We start from the raw sequence: 20,343 nt of genomic DNA on the forward strand, positions 1-20,343 counted from the left end.
GCATCAGGAAACTTTAATATGGCAGTGAATGCACTCAAAGAAAAATCCCGCAGAACATTGTATGCAATAAAAATGAAATTATTCAATATCAACATCCCAATTAGAATTTGGACCAAAATATTTGACAGTGTAATCCTACCAATAGCTCTTTACGGAAGTGAGGTTTGGGGGCCACTCAATAAACTGGACTTTAATATGTGGGACAAACATCCAATTGAAGCCCTACATGCAGAATTCTGTCAGATAATTCAGAGGAATACACCAATGCATGTAGGGCAGAATTGGGCCACTTTCCAGTAGTAATGAAAATACAGAAAAGATCATCCATTTTTTGGCTACATCTAAATTCAAGTCCGAATTTAAGTCTGCAATTTAAAGCACTTCAAACTCAAGAGCTGAACCCAGAAACGAGCCGTCTCAGTCAGCTGGTGTTGGACCTAACCAACCAATCTGACACCAGCACTGCTTCAAAATAAAGAATTCCAATAAAAAAAAATCATGAACCAATCAAAAGGACTCATATTTACAACATTGGAAAAACGAAACAAAATCCCAAAGCCAACTAAATTGCTATCTGACCCTAAACAGAGAATATGAATTGGCTGATTATCTCTACTCTGTCAGAGATACGATTCAGAGACAGATCCTTACCAAGTACAGGCTGAGTGACCACCGATTGGCAGTAGAAACCGGCAGACATAAAAAGACATGGCTACCCAAAGAGGAGAAAGAAACAGAGATGCACTTTCTCCTTTACTGTGAGAAATATTCCTCACAAAGAGATTCCATGTTCACGGAAATGACTACATTTATTCCAAATGTTGACTTATAAAGCCAGAGGAAAAACTAAAAATACTCATGGGCAAAGGAGCAATGGCTCCTCTTGCAGCCAAATATGTATTTGCCTGCCATAGCCTGAGGGACACTGAATAATAACCTCTGCATAGTAAATAGTAACTTACTTATTATTAGTATTATTGTTATTACTATTATTGTTATTTCTATTATCATTGTTGTTTATCATTCCAAATAGTAGTGGTATGGGTAGTAGCGTGATGGTAATGATAGCAGTTTAATGATGGTAGTGGTGGCAGTAGTAGTAGTAATGATGGTAGTTGTAGTACTGATGTAATGGTGAAGATGACCGTTATTTAGTTATAAGTTAGTTAGTTTCATTTTCCATGTTTAGCTTTTATATTTACTACATTTCTACTATATTGTTATTATTTTTGTATTTCATTTTGTATTATTATTTACTACCATTATATTATTAATTGTTATTGTTTATAAATGTATTACAATGTATATTGTATACATTGTTGCTTTGGCAATTTTGACACAATGTTTTTCATGCCAATAAAGCAGCTTGAATTTGAATTTGAGAGAGAGTAGTTGAGAGAGGGAGTAGTTGAGAGAGGGAGTAGTTGAGAGAGGGAGTAGTTGAGAGAGGGAGAGTAGTTGAGAGGGAGAGTAGTTGAGAGGGAGAGTAGTTGAGAGAGAGAGAGTAGTTGAGAGAGGGAGAGTAGTTGAGAGAGAGGGAGTAGTTGAGAGAGAGGGAGTAGTTGAGAGAGAGAGTAGTTGAGAGAGAGAGTAGTTGAGGGAGTAGTTGAGAGAGGGAGTAGTTGAGAGAGAGTAGTTGAGAGAGAGTAGTTGAGAGAGAGAGAGTAGTTGAGAGAGGGAGAGTAGTTGAGAGAGAGAGAGTAGTTGAGAGAGGGAGAGTAGTTGAGAGAGAGAGAGTAGTTGAGAGAGGGAGAGTAGTTGAGAGAGGGAGAGTAGTTGAGAGGGAGAGTAGTTGAGAGAGAGAGAGTAGTTGAGAGAGGGAGAGTAGTTGAGAGAGAGAGAGTAGTTGAGAGAGAGGGAGTAGTTGAGAGAGAGAGTAGTTGAGAGAGTAGTTGAGAGAGAGAGTAGTTGAGAGAGAGGGAGTAGTTGAGAGAGAGGGAGTAGTTGAGAGAGAGTAGTTGAGAGAGAGAGAGTAGTTGGGAGAGTAGTTGAGAGAGTAGTTGAGAGAGAGAGGGAGTAGTTGAGAGAGAGGGAGTAGTTGAGAGAGAGTAGTTGAGAGAGAGAGAGTAGTTGAGAGAGGGAGTAGTTGAGAGGGAGAGTAGTTGAGAGAGGGAGAGTAGTTGAGGAAGTAGTTGAGAGAGGGAGTAGTTGAGAGAGGGAGAGTAGTTGAGGGAGTAGTTGAGAGAGGGAGTAGTTGAGAGAGGGAGAGTAGTTGAGAGAGGGAGAGTAGTTGGGAGAGTAGTTGAGAGAGGGAGAGTAGTTGGGAGAGTAGTTGAGAGAGGGAGAGTAGTTGAGAGAGACAGAAGCCATCCATATACAGTTGAAGTCGGAAGTTTACATGCACTTAGGTTGGAGTCATTAAAACTAGTTTTTCAATCACTCCACAAATTTCTTGTTAACAAACTATAGTTTTGGCAAGTCGGTTAGGACATCTACTTTGTGCATGACACAAGTAATTTTTCCAACAATTGTTTACAGACAGATTATTTCACTTATAATTCACTGTATCACAATTCTAGTGGGTCAGAAGTTTACATACACTAAGTTGACTGTGCCTTTAAACAGCTTGGAAAATTCCAGAAAATGTCATAGCTTTAGAAGCTTCTGATAGGCTATTTGACATAATTTGAGAAATTGGAGGTGTACCTGTGGATGTATTTCAAGGCCTACCTTCAAACTCAGTGCCTCTTTGCTTGACATCATGGGAAAATCAAAAGAAATGAGCCAAGACCTCAGAAAACAAATTGTAGACCTCCACAAGTCTGGTTCCTCCTTGGGAGCAATTTCCAAGCGCCTGAAGGTACCACGTTCATCTGTACAAACAATAGTATGCAAGTATAAACACCATGGGACCACTCAGCCGTCATACCGCTCAGGAAGGAGACACGTTCTGTCTCCTAGAGATGAACGTACTTTGGTGCGAAAAGTGCAAATCAATCCCAGAACAACAGCAAAGGACCTTGTGAAGATGCTGTAGGAAACAGGTACAAAAGTATCTATATCCACAGTAAAACGAGTCCGACATCAACATAACCTGAAAGGCCGCTCAGCATGGAAGAAGCTACTGCTCCAAAATCGCCATATAAAAGCCAGACTATGGTTTGGAACTGCACATGGGGACAAAGAGTACTTTTTGGAGAAATGTAATCTGGTCTGATGAAACAAAAATAGAACTGTTTGGCCATAATAACCATTGTTATGTTTGGAGAAAAAGGGGGAGGCTTGCAAGCCAAAGAACACCATCCCAACAGTGAAGCACAGGGGTGGCAGCATCATGTTGTGGGGGTGCTTTGCTGCAGGAGGGACTGGCGCGCTTCACAAAATAGATGGCATCCTGAGAAAGGAAAATTATGTGGATATATTGAAGCAATATCTCAAGACATCAGTCAGGAATTTAAAGATTGGTCGCAAATGGGTCTTCCAAATGTACAATGACCCCCAGCATACTTCCAAAGTTGTGGCAAAATGGCTTAAGGACTATAAAGTCAAGGTCTTGGAGTGGCCATCACAAAGCCCTGACCTCAAAATCCTATAGAAATTTTGTGGGCAGAACTGAAAAAGCGTGTGCAAGCAAGGAGGCCTACAAACCGGACTCCGTTACACCAGCTCTGTCAGGAGGAATGGGCCAAAATTCACCCAACTTATTTTGGGAAGCTTGTGGAAGGCTACCTGAAACGTTTGACCCAAGTTAAACAATTTAAAGGCAATGCTACCAAATACTAATTGAGTGTATGTAAACTTCTGACCCACTGGGAATGTGATGAAAGAAATAAAAGCTGAAAGAAATAATTCTCTCTACTATTATTCTGACATTTCACATTCTAAAATAAAGTGGTGATCCTAACTGACCTAAGACAGGGAATTTTTACTAGGATTAAATGTCAGGAATTGTGAAAAACTGAGTTTAAATGTATTTGGCTAAGGTGTATGTAAACTTCCAACTTCAACTGTATCTCTCTCCGAGTGAGTCTCATTACCATCCAGGTCTGTTTGTTTATCATCAGGCCTCCACAGATCCCGGCCTGCTCTTCAGATAACGCTGCTAACCTGCCAATACCACTGGAATTCATTATCCACAACAGCTCCCCCTCCCCCCAACCCCAACCCCCCTCACCCTTCCCCTATTTGGAATTACAAATATCCTTTGCATTTAATTTCTCACCTCATTTGAATAAAGAGGACGGACGCTGTAATTAACAGGATATTAAGAAAAGCAAGGGAATGTGTACGAGCGAGGGACAGAGTGAGGGAAGGAGGAAGGCGAGAGAGGAGGAGAGACGGAGAGAGAGAAAGAGAGGAGCTGTGGAGAATTAATAACAGGCCAGATCTCTCCAAGGCCCCCTTAATGGGCTATGACAGGAATTTATTCACACTTAGGCTGGTATTAAATCAAAGGCTGGCCGAGTGGTGATGGCAGGGCTGCAATGGAGAGGCACTGGGGATGGTCCCGGGTACTAACTGTGACACCCCCGTAGGAACTGGTCATCAGTTAGGATCCGTGGGGGGGAGAAGAGAAGGAAAGATGGAGGAAAGGAAGGAGGGTAGAGGAGGGCATAGCAGGAAGAGGGAAGGGAAAGAGTGATGGGGAGATGACAGGGCAGCAGCCTCATATCCCAGATGGAATGATTATCAAGTACTCTTGAGAGCCCAGTGAATCATTATCCGTTCTGCAGAAAACGCAGTCATTCAGGGGTCCTTCTTGGACAGAAAAGGAGACAGATGGGATGAAAATGCCTGTCTGCCAGACATCTTCAGAATTTCATTTCAATTGGTCTGTTTTCCTATTCATTGTTTCCTCTCATTAATTGGCGTGCGAGCACTAATGCAAGGCATTCATTAAGGATCTAATTTGTGGTCACTTGGGCGCTTCAGAGTTTGTGTGTCTCGTTGGAGCAGAGGAGAGGAAAGCGGAATTGATATGTACAATCACAATCTGCTGTACAAAAGGTCTGCAGCTCAGAGATTGAGCAATCGCAGACCATTAGGTGGCAATGAATTATGGCTAATGCATTTCTCTCTCTCTCTCTCTCTCTCCCCCAATCGACAGATAACGAGAGCAGACTATCACTCACACACAGGACGGCCCATAAAGCAGCAAGACATTACCATGGAGGAGTCATTTATTTTGGAGCTCCTCCAGTGTACCTCCTATACCTTAAAATACTCTACTCTTTACCTACCTTTCCTACTACGCCGAACAGCTCAGGCTTCCCACTAGATGTTGGAACATTGCTGCGGGGACTTGCTTATATTCAGCCACAAGAGCATTAATGAAGTCGGGCACTAATGATGGGCGATTAGGCCGGGATCGCAGTCGGCATTCCAATTCATGCCAAAGGTGTTTGATGGGGTTGAGGTCAGGGCACTGTGCAGGCCAATCAAGTTCTTCCACACTGATCTCGACAAACGATTTCTGTATGGACCTCGCTTTGTGCACGGGGGCATTGTCATGCTGAAACATGAAAGGACTTTCCATAAAGTTGGAAGCACAGAATTGTCTAGAATGTCATTGTATGCTGTAGCGTTAAGATTTCCCTTCACTGGAACTACGGGGCCTAGCCCGAACCATGAAAAACAGCCCCAGACCATTATTACTCCTCAACCAAACTTTACAGTTGGCACTATGCATTGGGGCAGGTAGCGTTCTCCTGGCATCCACCAAACGCAGATTAGTCCGTTGGACTGCTAGATGGTAAAGCGTGATTCATCACTCCAGAGAATGAGTTTCCACTGCTCCAGAGTCCAATGACAGCAACGTTTGGCATTGTGTGCAGCTGCTCTGCCATGGAAACCCATTTCATGAAGCTCCCGACGAACAGGTTTTGTGCTGATTTTACTTCCGGGGGCAGTTTGGAACGCAGTAGTGAGTGCAACCGAGGACAGATGATTTTTACACGCTACGCGCCTCAGCCGTCCCGTTGTTGCTTGTCATGACTGTCCTGGGAGAACTAGTCTGAATAGGTCAGATCAGCTTGCAATAAATAACTTCAACCAGACCCCTTCTCACCCGCAGAGGGGTAGAAGGGAACTGGCGGGGGGCTGACAGCTCACGCCCCGTTGTAAATCAAGGACAGAACATTCAGCTATCTCCCTGTCCAAATTCACCCAAGGAATGTGCCTTTGTTTCAACACACTTTACCTTCCGAAACTCTAACATGTTCTAAAGTGAATACTGGAACAATATTTCTAACATAGAATGTGGGGAATGGGCAGAGGTGACCTAAAAGAACACTAATGTCAGTTTGGTTGCTATTTTGTGATGTCATTAAACATTTTATAAAGGAAATACTGTAACTTGGAAAGTATACCCACTGTGTGAAGTGTCCATCCGATGCGTTGTGCATGAAATATGAAAAATTATGAAAGTGTTTTTGTTAAGAGAGGGATGTGATCTTGGAAACTATAAGAGAAAATTGTTTCTATAACTTTGTACAAGTAAGTAGTCATCGCCCCCTTGAGTGAGGTCAGAGAGCGTGTAAACCTAACGGAACCGCCCCTTTTGAACAAACTGTATAAAACGATGGGTTAAGAATTAACATATCAGACCAGAGAGACGTTAAGCTGCAGCTCACGTCCAAAGTGAGTCGAACTCTGAAATCTCAACACGAGGTACAGATGATAAAGTCACCTCCCGGACAATCACTGGTACGGCTGATTAGCTGTCCTAAGTAAAGTATCTAGAAAAGCAAATTTAAGTGGGACCATTCTACCACTCTTCTCAAATCACTGTAGTACGCTACTCTCATCACCCCACTGAGAACCATTGACAAGGCTGGCTAGCCTATCTTCGAATAAGCATCTTCCAGAGTGAATGGAGGTAGAATAAACTCTGTAGTTCTGTTCAGGACTTCACAAGTCACCGGATACCGGACAACAGCAGTGGAAGACGGGTGGGGAGCCCTTTTGGACAATCAGAGCCTTACAATGTGCCGCACAAAAAGGCCCAACACCCTTTCCAAGAAGACCTGGCTCTGACAGAAATACACCAAGAACCAAGACATTTCCACCTAAATACATTCATGATTTCTTACTCCAAGCGGGAGGTGGTTCGTGTGCGAAGTATAAGTGAGAGTAGTTTCAAAATGTACCAACGTTAATTGTCTCCGTATCTCTCGCCCTCGCCATGTCTTTTTTAACAAGCCCCGCCATATTGTTGTGAGTCCGCTAGGGACCTGTTTCTAATGTATTAAGTTTGAATGTTTATCCTGTGTTACCATTTAGTTAGCTAGTGAATAAATAATTAAACCAATGTGTAGTACTGAATCATAAGGCTCTGTTTTTTGCAGATGCAAGGCGGTTACGACTGTTCAGAATATGATACGAGGTTATGATTAATAAGTTGACTGTTTATGGATGTAATAGGTAGAGCTTTAGAGTTTAATTAGGGAGATGGTGACTCCTTTAAAAAAACTGCTCTCGTAGTGCCCCAAATCCTAATGAGTTATTTATTACATGATTAATTTAAATTGGGTAACAATTAAACATAGTTAGTTGATTAGATAAATAACAGTCATCGGATTAATGAAAGTAAAGTCACGACATACTCCTAGACATTTACACTTCACCATAACAGCACTTCAGTTGACCGGGGCAGCTCTAGCAGGGCAGAAATTTGACAAACTCACTTTACCACGTTGAAAGTCACTGAGTTCTTCATTAAGGCCTTCCTAATGTCAATGTTGGTCTATGGGGATTGCATGGCTGTGTGCTAGATTTTATACACCTGTCAGCAACGGGTGTGGGTGAAATAACAAATCCACTAATTTGAAGGGGTGTCAACATACACTATATATACAAAAAGTATCTGTCTGTTCTAGTCTTTCCATCAAGTGTCTCATCTTTTTCCTCTCTCTCTTCTAATTGAAAATCCTCTCTGACACCATATGGAGACTTTCCCTCCTACATCTTCCATTTGTCTACATATCTGTCCATCCAGTATCTATTTGTCTTCTATATTTTTTTCACTCTCAGTATTCTTTAATTTCCCTTCTTTCTCTCCTCCTCTGGAATGACTGGAATCCTATCCGTCTCAATATGTCTACCCACTAAAATCTCCATTAAAATCTTCAGCCCGTTTCACTTTCTCTGGAATGTTATCTGGCTCAATATGTACAGTATGTCTTCACACTAAAATCTCCTCTTTATCCATGCAGTCCGGTTATCCATCCATCTTTATTTTCTCTCTCTCTGTAGCCTCTCTTTTCTCTCTCGTCCTGTGGAATCCGGTATTTGGCTCAATATGTGGCCTGTCTTCACACTCAAATCTTCCCATCTATCCCATCCGGTTACATGTCAACTCTCGTTTCCCATCTCTTTCCCTCAATCTCTTTTCCTTGTGGAATCTGGTGTATCTGGCTCAGGTCGTTGAGGCAGATGCAGCTGAGCCTCCTAAACATCTGTTTTCCGCATTCTGCCGCATCACTACCGTCCTGATGAGTTAACCTCTAACTCCCCAAAAGATGTTCTTCTCATCGCAGCTTTAATATTCAGCTGGGCATTTGGGCTCTGGGCAGAGCAGTGTGGGGTGGAAAGGGGATGGCTGCTGCAGACATGCAAGTGAAGCCTACCTTCCCGTTATCCTTTTTCTTCTTCTATGAGCAGCTAAGATGGTAAATGTTTGATTGTCCACTTCACTGTTTGCTCAGTGCTCCCAAATTTAAATGAGCCTTTTCATTGTTTCCGTAGCTTTATTTTCATCCAGCTCCTGGGCTACATTTGAACATTCGTAGTTACTCTGCATTCAATGTATAAACGCAACATGCAACAATTTCAACAATTTTACAGTTCATATAAGGAAAATCAGTCAATTGAAATAAATTCCTTAGGCCCTAATTTATGGATTTCACATGACTGGGCAGAGGCGCAGCCATGGGTGGACCTGGGAGGGCATAGGCCCACACACTGGGGAGCCAGGCCCAGCCAATCAGAATTAGTTTTTCCCCACAAAAAGGCTTTATTAAAGACAAAAATACTCCTCAATGGACGCATGACTCAACCTTTGCCTCCCGAGCCCATTGGGGAGTTGTCTCATTGCTGCAAGATCAAAATTGTGGAGAAAAGGGGGTTAAAAAATAAATGTAAAAAATACTCCTGTTTCATCAGCTGTCCGGGTGGCTAGTCTCAGACGATACCGCAGGTGAATAATCCTGATGTGGAGGTCCTGGGATGGTGTGGTCTGCAGTTGTGAGACGGTTGGACGTACTGCCAAATTCTTAAAAATTACGTTGGATTTTTTTAAACAAATTTTAATTTAACTAGGCAAGTCAGTTAAGAACAAATTCTTATTTACAATGACGGCCTACCCCGGCCAAACCCGGACGATGCTGGGTCAATTGTGTGCCGCCCTACAGGACTCCCAATCACGGCCGGATGTGATACAGCCTGGATTTGAACCAGGGACTATAGTGACGCCTCTAGTACTGAGATGCAGTGCCTTAGACCACTGCGCAACTCGGGAGCAGCGGTCTTATGGTAGAGAAATGAACATTACATTCTCTGGCAACAGCTCTGGTGGACATTCCTGCGGTCAGCATGCCAATTGCACGCTCCCTCAACTTGGGAGACATCTGTGGCATTGTGTTGTGTGACAAAATTGACAACCTGTCAGGTGGATGGATTATCTTGGCAATGGAGAAATACTCACTAACAGGGATGAAAATGGAAAACGTCTCAGATCTTTTGTTTCAGCTCATGAAACATGCGAACCAACACTTTACATTTTGCGTTTATATTTTTGTTCAGTATATTTTCAGCCGGTGTTATTGTTTGGATGTGCGTGTTCGCTCTCCTTTCAGTGTTGGTATGCTTCATAGCAATATGGTCAGCTAGAATGCTGATATTGATGCTTATGGAAGGTTTGTGTACTTGCAGTGGATCTACAATTTGTTTGCTATCTGCCTAAGTTGAGTTAAGCTCAGCGCTCACGCCCATGTTTTACAGTAGTAGGTACCTTTAACAGCAGCGAGGAAGCTAGTGCTCTTAAAAATAACCAATACTCATCCATGACATCCATGACCTTGCTCCATTTATGATTCAGCACACAAGACAGGCAAGCACGCACACAGGCGCGCACACACCATGACTAGGGAGCTAATAAAAGCTGCAACACTGCCAAATAATGCATGTTGCGGTTTATCAAAAACTATTTTCAACAGTCAAAGAAGGACTATTACTACTTCAGGTAGATTACAGTACAGAGTACTGAGAGTATTGTGCACAATATGTAGCTTGTCTTCACACTATTTTTTTCCATTTCTTTTTTTCTCTTCGTAGAATCTGTTCTCTCTCTCTCTCTCCCCCAGGAATCCCTATTGGGGTTACCTTTTTATATACAGGGCTGTGGGCTCTAAAGCCCAGTCTACTGTACATTTACATCGCTAAAGCCCCAGTGGGCAGCTCACCTTGTTAACCTCCAGGATCTCCCTCCTCTCTTCTGTTGCCGGGCGGGCCTGGCTGGCCGAGCGTTCATTGTGTCTGGAGCTGCCGTCGTCCTCCACATACGGGATGAGTTGCTGTGTGGGGGGAGGGTATATCAAAATAAACAATGACCACCGGTGTTCAGTGAGGGGGATGTTAAACTGATAGTAGTTTGGTACTTTGGCTTGGAAAATACATTTATTGTCTCTTGTCTGTGGCTCCATTGCAAAAGAGATTACCATTTCAAATGGGTCTCGCCTGGTTATATAAAGGATAAATAAAACATGAAAAATAAATAAGGTTCATTGGCTTGTCTCTCAAACAAAATAAATAAAATGGGGATTGTGTGTAGATGACCAAAACACTAATCTACAAACAGTTCCATACCACCACCGACATTTCTGAATTAGGACTTCTCCACCGTCCATACCCAAGCTCTTAATTCATTTATAAGCACTCTCTGTGCTTGACGTTGTCTAGCTGACACTATACCGACTGCTGTGCTGAAAACCCTCTCAGAATGCTGAGGTCTTTCTTTTTTTCTTTCCCTCCCTCCCACCCTCCGCCTGGCTGTTCCTCCTGTTTTAAATCATACTGACACCTGCTGGTCTGCAGGATAACGAGCAGTGCCGTATGGAACACATTGTTATTTATTGCACTGCATCAAGACCAACGGGCTTATCTTAAATAGTACCATTATACTAGCGTTACACTATCGTCTACTGGGTTCCTATTATCATACATGGCTGTGTGAGGTGAGATTGCTTAAACGGTTATGTAGGAACGAGGTAATGATTTGAGAAAAGCATAAGATTGGGTACAAGAGAAAAGCATAAGATTAGGTACAAGGGGAATAACGATTACCGGCCAACCAAAAGCCTTAGCAGGTGTGAAAACACAGTGAAGTCCAAAACAAATCTGAGGCTGAGTGCTATTCTACATTCTGAATAGCCTAGTAGTTGATTGCGTTTCATTGCAGTCAGTGACCTGAGGTTTAGCAACTGGCAGAGGCCAAGAGTAGACACTGATTGATGCAGGCTGTGACCAAAGCATTACTGCAGGGCTGAACGGGGCTGGATAGGGCCAAAAGACAGACAGAGACAGAGAGAGAGAATCAAATGAGAAACACGAGACAGCTATGGCAGTTCTCTAGTCAGTCAGAGACCGATGCCAAACCCAAAGCTGTCTGATTCGTATTAGAGAGAAGACAGAAGACGTGCTGGATATTATATTAGGCCAACTCTGTAATTGTTAGGGCTGTAGAATCAGAGAGGAAAAAACTTTCTACTTACATAATTCCAGCTATAAGCCAAATGCATTTTGAATTTAAAGGTAAGAGCTGTTTTTGGCAGTCGGAAGGGGGAAAATGTGCGGGGGTAGAGAGAGAAGGCGAGAGAGAAGGCGAGAGAGAGAGAAAGCGCGTGTGTGTGTGTCTCTGTGACTGTGTGTGTGTGAGTCATAACCCGTCTCTCTCCGCCACACTAGGAGGGATGTGGTTTGCCTGTTGACAGAGAAGAATGGGGGTAATTAAGTTCTCCAGGTTGCCTTACTTAGAAAGGGGGAACAAAATAGGGAGAAGAAAGGAGAAAAAAAAGAATGCCGTGGAGGATAAGTAAATTAAATGACATGGCCGCTCACAGTGCAGGAAATGCCAAAGAATGACAAGGGCTCAGTTGATTGCCTGGCGTGGGGAGAAAACAGAAAACCGCTGACGTGGACAGCCTTCGCCAGCTGTTCATTACCAGGCCCGCTGCTAATTAGGAACGCGATGAGGTCATGCTGGCTGAGTCATTGATTCCACTTCCTGTTTGGGGAAAGCCCGGTCAGCCAATAGCACGACTGTCAGGACTGTGGCCGGCCAATAGCAGGCTTGTCAGCCACTTGAGTTTTAGGGGATGATAAATAGCGGTGGGTGGAGGGCCAAAATCAACTTCCTCCAACCAACATGGTATGGTGAGTTATTGGTTGGTCAGCACAATAAGTCATTTTCACAGCCTCTGTGGAGTGTAAATGGACAGTGAGGTTTATATAAAAAGTGTAACTTCAGAGGGAGAGCAATACAGCACGCCGGTATGCCATATGGGAAATTCCACCTTCACGGAATTATGCTGAGATGCATATTTTTCACATTAAAATGTATGCCAAAGAAAAACCATTGACTTCAAAGTTTAACAAGGACTACTTTGAATAATTTACAAAATAAAACATTTACTGTAAAAACTGTGCAGATGAAAAGTTTAGAAACAAAATTGTATCTGCACAGATCTTCCTGTAAATGTGTTTTTGTTAAACATAGTTTTTGTTTGATATACATTTTCAAGTGAAAAATCTGAGTCTCACTGTAATTCCGTTACCATGGAATTGCCCATGTATAAAACAAACAAATGTAATGTACAGTACAAGTCAAACGTTTGCCCCTGGTGATGCGTTGTGCAGACCGCACCACCCTCTGGAGAGCCCTGCGGTTGTGGGCGGTGCAGTTGCCGTACCAGGCAGTGATACAGACATAGAGGATGCTCTCAATTGTGCATCTGTAAAAGTTTGAGGGTTTTAGGTGACACGGCAAATTTCTTCAGCCTCCTGAGGCAAAGAGAAACGACAGTCCATCATTACTTTGAAAGTTTCTTCAAGTGTAGTCATAAAAACCATGAAGTGCTATGATGAAACTGGCTCTCATGAGGACAGCCACAGGAAAGGAAGACCCAGAGTTACCTCTGCTGCAGAGGATAAGTTCATTAGAGTTAACTGCACCACAGATTGCAGCCCAAATAGATGCTTCACAGAGTTCAAGTAACAGATACATCTCAACATCAACTGTTCAGAGGGACTGAGTGAATCAGGCCTTCATGGTTGAATTGCTGCAAAGAAACCACTACTAAAAGGACACCAATAAGAAGAAGAGACTTGCTTGGGCCAAGAAACATGAAGAATGGACATTAGACTGGTGGAAATCTGATCAGTCCACATTTGAGATTATTGGTTCCAACCGTGTCTTTGTGAGATGCAGAGTATCATCAACGGATGATCTCTGCATGTGTGGTTCCCACCATGAAGCATGGAGGAGAAGGTGTGATGGTGCTTTGCTGGTGCCACTGTCGCTGATTTAGAATTCAAGCACACTTAACCAGCATGGCTACCACAGTATTCTGCAGCGATACGCCATCCCATCTGGTTTGCAGTTAGTGGGACTATCATTTGTGACCCAACACATCTCCAGGCAGTGTAAGGGCTATTTGACCAAGAAGAAGAGTGATGGAGTGCTGCATCAAATGACCTGGCCTCCACAATCCCCCGAACTCAACCCAAATGAGATGGTTTGGGATGAGTTGGACCGCAGAGTGAAGGAAAAGCACCCAATAAGTGCTCAGCATGTATGAGAACTCTTTCAAGACTGTTGGAAAAGCATTCCAGGTGAAGCTGGTTGAGAGAATGCCAAGCGTGTACAAAGCTGTCATTAATGCAAAGGGTGGCTACTTTGAAGAATCTAAAATATATTTAGATTTGTTTAAAAAAAATTGGTTTACTACATGTGTTATTTCATAGTTTTGATGTCTTCACTATTATTCCACAATGTAGAAAATATGAGTAGCTGTATCCAAACTTGAGTGGTAATGTACATGTTTAATGCAAAATGCCTCCGTCAGATGTAAGAAAAGCCTAATTAAACGTGTGCATGCAGTCAGTTCTAAAACATTGGTTTAAAACCAATTGGCTCCAAACCAATAGGAGAAAAGACTGCAACAATAAAACTACAAATAAAAACCGTGGAATCGCCCAGCATGAGGTCTGAAACAACAGCCACCCCAGTAACTCAGTAAAATAAAGTGGTGGGTTTTTAGAGGTGGGTGGGTGTCCATAACAGCCACCAAGGAGGCCCAAGGGACAAACACAGAGCGCAATTTAATTGAATGTGGAGCTGAGCCGAGGGCTGTATCCCAAATGGATACAAATTCCTTGTATAGCGCACTACTTTTGACCAGAGCCTGGTCATATAGGGAATAGGGTGTGCCGAGGTAGACCTGACAGAGTGGGAGAGATAAGAATCACAGGCACCAAGTAAATGATGTCCAGTTCAAACTAGTTAGATATTGATTGTGATACACAGAGTGGTCCTGGGACAGTGGCCACTCACCTCTGGGGGTACGGGGTCCAGACCGGTGCAGTTTTCATTGCATTTGTCATAGACGAGGCGCAGCTTGCGGAAGAGTACAGAGAGCATACGCAGGTGCTCCTGCAGTTTGCCCAGCCTGTCCTGGTGGGTGCTGGGGTGGTACGTCACTCCATTTGGCAGCTGGGGGAGATGACATAGGAAAGAAGTGTTATATAGTCTTTTAGTAATGTAATAACATTTTAATAATTGCTACGGGCCAATACAAGGCCTCCTATTTACTCCTTGACTAGCACCTTCTTGACTACTGGTAATCAGCGTGTGATTACTCAAATGTTTATGGTGGTAGCTGAAGTGTAGAAGGTTTGTAAAATAATGACAGAATTATTGCAATGTAGACCTTTTTTTTTTATGTATTCATTTTACTGTGCTGTTACATGGCATTCCACCGGGAGAAGTTACATATATGATATGTTTATAACTTAAAACTGCTTCGGACTGTTTAACCTGAGCTTTATGCTAACTAACTTTAGCTTTAGGCACTTTTAACTGGTCATTTCAACTGAGCTCTAATGCTAACTAGCTTTAGCTTTAGGCACTTTTAACTGATCATTCAACTGAGGTTTAATGCTAACTAGCTTTAGCTTAAGGCACTTTAAACTGATCATTTCAACTGAGCTTTAATGCTAACTAGCTTTAGGTGCTTTTAACCGATCGTAAACATCCTGTTCGGCCTGAAATGATTCCCTGCATGAGGGTAGGTGAGGTGTATACCTGTATACATGCCTACCAGAGTGATCTTTTTTCACACAGAGTCTGTGATCTGTGAAACAAGTCACAACAGCGCTGTTTGTGCATTCTGTGGCGAGGAAGCGCGGCTTGTGTTGTGGTGGTAATGCATTCTTCTTTTGTCTTTGACTTTCTCGTCGTTGTTTTAATGAGCTGCAGAAGGATCTTCTCTGAGACACAGAGAGAGAGAGACAATGTCCCAAATGGCACCCTAGTCCTTATATAGTGCACTACTTTTGACCAGAGTCCTAGTATGGGCCCTGGTCAAAAGTAGTGAACTACATAGGGAATAGGGTGCCATTTAGGACGCAGAAAACCTGTCCTGAACTCATCTCCAGGGCACCGTCTGATCTTTCCAATGTCTCAACAGAAGGACGAGAAGAGGTATAAACAGATGGTGACTGTCTAATGATAAAATGGAGACCTTTTCATACCCAATTATATCATCTTCCATGTTTAAAAACTAGTGTGAAACAGGATTGGGACATTTATTTGTATTTAACTAGGCAAGTCAGTTAAGAACAAATTCTTATTTACAATGACTGCCTACCCCGGCCAAACCCTAACGACGCTTGGCCAATTGTACGACGCCCTATGGGACTCCCAATCACAGCCGGTTGTGATACAGCCTGGAATCGAACCAGGGTCTGTGGTGACGCCTATAGCACTGAAATGCAGTGCCTTAGACCACTGCGCCACTCGGGAGACATGCCTTCCTAGGGCAATAATAAAAGCTGGCCTAGCTTTCTGCTCATCGGCCCATATCCATCCATTATCACCATAAAACAGAGGGACAATGCATGTCATATTGTGTTAATGTTAATTGATATAACTGTGAGGAGAGAGAGGGTTATTTATTTGGTTCCACAGACTCCAACCAGTGCCACATGATTTTTACCTCTCTCTCTAGTCAATCAATGTTGTGCTCTCAGTTTATGTAATGCTGTCGGTCTGGGTTCAAATAAGGCTGAATGCTTTGCGTGTAATAAAGGTGGTTGACAGACCAGCACCATCCACAATCAAAGGCAACCCATGAACTTGGTTCAGCTTTTACACCGCCCCAATACAAAAAGTCACAAGAAACACTCACCTGCATGTTCCTCAACAACTGAAAGATCTCCATGGTGCGTAAGACAATATCCTGCACCGTCTCCTGGCCGATGCGACAGAGCGACGCCGTGTTGACATCACGGGCAGCCTGAGATTGCTGCCCAGCGAACGGCACCATGGGAGGGGTGGTCATGTGGACAGCAGAGGACCTGTAGGTGCAGCGATGGGTCAGCCTATTCTACACTGACACACCTTGGCATGCCTAGTCGTATGATATTGGAAGGATGGAAAAGGGAAGGGTTGGGGAGAGCAGGGGACACAGGGAAAAAGAAACAGACTGGTTAATTTCTTGATGTTACATTCCCAATGATGAGTTGATTAATTAATTTATAAATAAACTATTGTTGCCAGACAAATTTCCTTATGGGACAATAATTCATTCATTTATCCCAAAACAATTGCAAGCTATTTATGTCCAAGCTTCCCCTTAACCCTTATTTAGTCCATCAGCCAGTTCCATACTCAAAAGGAAAAAGTGGCAGTATAGAGTGAAATAATGTGCTAAACAAAAATGATTTTATTTTTTATTTATGGAACTAAATTAGAAATATTTTTGCATCTCGGTCTCCGGTTTTTCCTTGTTTTTTTTGTGTGTAAGTTAATGGTTTGTGTGCGATCACCTGCTGAAACCCTAGAACTTACCCAGCTACAGTGCCTTCGGAAAGTATTCAGAGCCCTTGACTTTTTCCACATTTTGGTAGGTTACAGCCTTACTCTAAAATTGATTGAATGTGTTTTTTTCCTCATCAATCTACACACAATAATGAAAAAACAGGATTTTAGACATTTTTGGAAATATTCCATTTACAAGTTGTCAGACCCTTTACTCAGTACTTTGAGGCACCTTCGGCAGCGATTGCAGCCTCGAGTCTTCTTGGGTGACACTACAAGCTTGGCACACCTGTATTTGGAGAGTTTCTCCCATTCTTCTCTGCAGATCCTCTCAAGCTCTGACAGGTTGGATGGGGAGTGTTGCTGCACAGCTATTTTAGGGTCTCTCCCGAGATGTTCGATTGGGTTCAAGTCTGGGCTCTGGCTGGGTCACTGAAGGACATTGAGACTTGTCCCAAAGCCCCTCCTGCATTGCCCTGGCTGTGTGCTTAGGGTCGTCCTGTTGGAAGGTGAACCTTCGCCCCCAGTCTGAGGTCCTGAACGCTCTGGAGCAGGTTTTCATCAAGGATCTCTATGTACTTTGCTCTGTTCATCTTTGGCTCAATCCTGACAAGTCTCCCAGTCCCTGCCACTGAAAAACATCCCTACAGCATGATGCTGCCACCACCACCATGCTCCACCGTAGGGATGGTGCTAGGTTTCCTCCAGAAGTGACGCTTGGCATTCAGCCCAAAGAGTTCAATCTTGGTTTCATCATGGTCTGAGAGTCTTTAGGTGCCTTTTGGCAAACTCCAAGCGGGCTGTCATTCCATCTGGCCACTTTACCATAAAGGCCTGATTGGTGGAGTGCTGCAGAGATAGTTGTCCTTCTGGAAGGTTCTCCCATATCCACAGAGGAACTCTAGAGCTCTGTCAGAGTGACCATCGAGTTCTTGGTCACCTCCCTCACCAAGGCCATTCTCCCGATTTGCTCAGTTTGGCTGGGCGGCCAGCTCTAGGAATTGTCTTGGTGGTACCAAACTTCTTTCATTGAAGAATGGAGCCCACTGTGTTTATTTATGTTACCTTTATTTAACTAGGCAAGTCAGAAGGTAAAAGACCTCCTGGGAGGACAGGGGCTGGGATTAAAAATAAAATACAAATATAGGACAAAATACACACCACGACAAGAGACAACACTACATTAATCTTGGGGACCTTCAATGCTGCAGATATTTTTTGGTATCCTTCCCCAGCTCTGTGTCTCGACACAATCCTGTCTCGGAGCTCTACGGACTATCCCGTCGACCTCAGGGCTTGGTTTTTGCCCTGACATACACTGTCAACTGTGGGACCTATATAGGTGTGTGCCTTTCCACATCATGTCCAATCAGTTGAATTTACCACAGGTGGACACCAATCAAGTTGTAGAAACAATGGGAACAGGATGCACCCGAGCTCAATTTCAAGTCTCATAGAAAAGGGTCTAAATACTTAGGTAAATAAGGTACTTTTATTTTTTATACATTTTCAAAAGAAGTATAAAACCCATTTTCGCTTTGTCATTATGGGGTACTGTGTGTAGATTGCTGAGGATTTAAAAAAAACATTTTTTAATCCATTTTAGAACAAGGTTTTAACAAAATGTGAAAGAAGTGAAGGTCTGAATACTTTCCCAAAGGCACTGTATATCTATCTATTTCTTATCTTAACTAATGTAAAAGAAACACAGGAGCGGTCATTAAAATTATTTATTTTTATTGAAAATAAGGCAGGCAACAGTTTTCCCAGGCCTCCACCATGGAGGTTCACTGAGGAAGATCTCACCTTACTCAGGTAGCTGCAAAACCTCTTCCAAACTGAGACCTTTGCCTTTGTCAGCCTAAGCCTTGCAGCCCTCAGGCTTTGAGGCAGTCTCTTTCACACTGCCAAGTTCATCTCTCAGGGGGGAGGCCACAGTTGCTGTCTGAGCCTCATCTTTGCTACTCCCCATGGTGCTGAAGGTAGGGCGCAACATAACTCTTCTACACACATGGGGAAAATAGCAAAGGGCCAGTAGACTCCTATCAGCCTCCTTTCCCCATGCAGACTTGGGTAGGGGCAGAAGAGACCCATCACTTTCTTTTCTTTTTTACTAGTAACCATTGGTCCATGGCATAAATCTACAATCTGAGGCTCTAGTGAATTGTATATCATGATGAGATTAATAATAACAATCAAGGTGCAGCTACTGTAGAAGGTGTAACTGAAGTGGAATGACACGTTCTGGTTTTTACAACCAAATCTATTTTTGAAAAAAATTAAATTAAAATAAAAAAATACTCAAACACTAACTTTTTAGAAATGGCTAAGCTCTCCGTATAGTGACAGGGGAGAAGGCTCTAGTCGCACAAAAGGGAATAGAACGTTGCAGATAACGTTCGGAAGGACATAATTTCATATGCACAACATCTAAAGCCCCGGATCACTATACCGAGAGCTTCGCCATTTCTAAAAGGACGTTTTTCGGTGTTTTTGGAGCCTTTGTAAAAAAGGCTCCACCCTTCAATAACATACCATTTCACATGCACTAGAATAGCCTGGCAAATTAACTATGCAGTACAGTACATTTCTGGAAGGCATGAACACTTACATCAGTGTAAACGGACTGCTCTATGCATTGTATCTGCAACGTTGCACCCCAACTTTACACGCCACAGTTAACGTAATAACGGTTTATTTAGCTAGATGGCTAACGTTGCTGGCGACAGACAGTAGGTTAACTAATAGCTAGCAAGCTGTTAGCAAACGAGACGATAGTTATTTCAAATAGTTTTAACATGCATTTGCCCTCTTGCCATACAAAATAAAAAGTTCACTTTGGAGTTTTTCATATTGTCCAACTGACTAAACACGCAAGACGTAAACTTACCTGTGCTAGCTAGTATTAATTTATATGTTTTGTTGACATGTGTCCTTTTTCTCCAGGATCTCATTAGTGTCAAACATCGCGAGACCTTAAGTTGAGTATCTTAACCGTAAAGCATGAAATATGAGCGTTTATTTAAAGCTATACTCCTCAGTTGCTAGCTACATCACTTATACCCGTTGATTATTGAAGAATATAACTTATACATGCCTAATGAGCTTAGTTTAACTGTCGTACCCCATCAGAACCCAAAATATAATAAGCTTGTTATACTCCAATGTTTGTAAACAAACAATGTATAGCCTCAAAACATGGTTAAAACTATACTTTTGATATCATGGATGGTCAGTCCTTGCATACAGAGCTCTAAAATACAATTTCCCCAGGCCCATATTCATCAGCTTTCTATCAAAACACAGGC

At 42.8% G+C, this 20,343-nt stretch overlaps 1 protein-coding gene across 1 annotated transcript in view; it reads right to left on the reverse strand.

Annotated features, from left to right (window-relative positions):
* The window catches only part of LOC115176000 (mediator of RNA polymerase II transcription subunit 30-like), a 42,927-nt gene extending 22,923 nt beyond the window's left edge, over positions 1-20,004 (reverse strand). Inside the window, exons 1-4 of the mRNA XM_029735708.1 lie at positions 19,926-20,004; positions 16,404-16,625; positions 14,549-14,707; positions 10,401-10,511 (exon numbers count right to left, since the gene is read on the reverse strand). Coding sequence (XP_029591568.1) covers positions 10,401-10,511; positions 14,549-14,707; positions 16,404-16,556 — 423 coding nt within the window. The 5' untranslated portion in view covers positions 16,557-16,625; positions 19,926-20,004. The remainder of the gene's footprint in view (positions 1-10,400; positions 10,512-14,548; positions 14,708-16,403; positions 16,626-19,925) is intronic.
* Positions 20,005-20,343: the final 339 nt, after the last annotated feature.

Source organism: Salmo trutta, chromosome 36 (assembly GCF_901001165.1).
Source record: "Salmo trutta chromosome 36, fSalTru1.1, whole genome shotgun sequence".
NCBI classification, from domain to species: Eukaryota; Metazoa; Chordata; class Actinopteri; order Salmoniformes; family Salmonidae; genus Salmo; species Salmo trutta.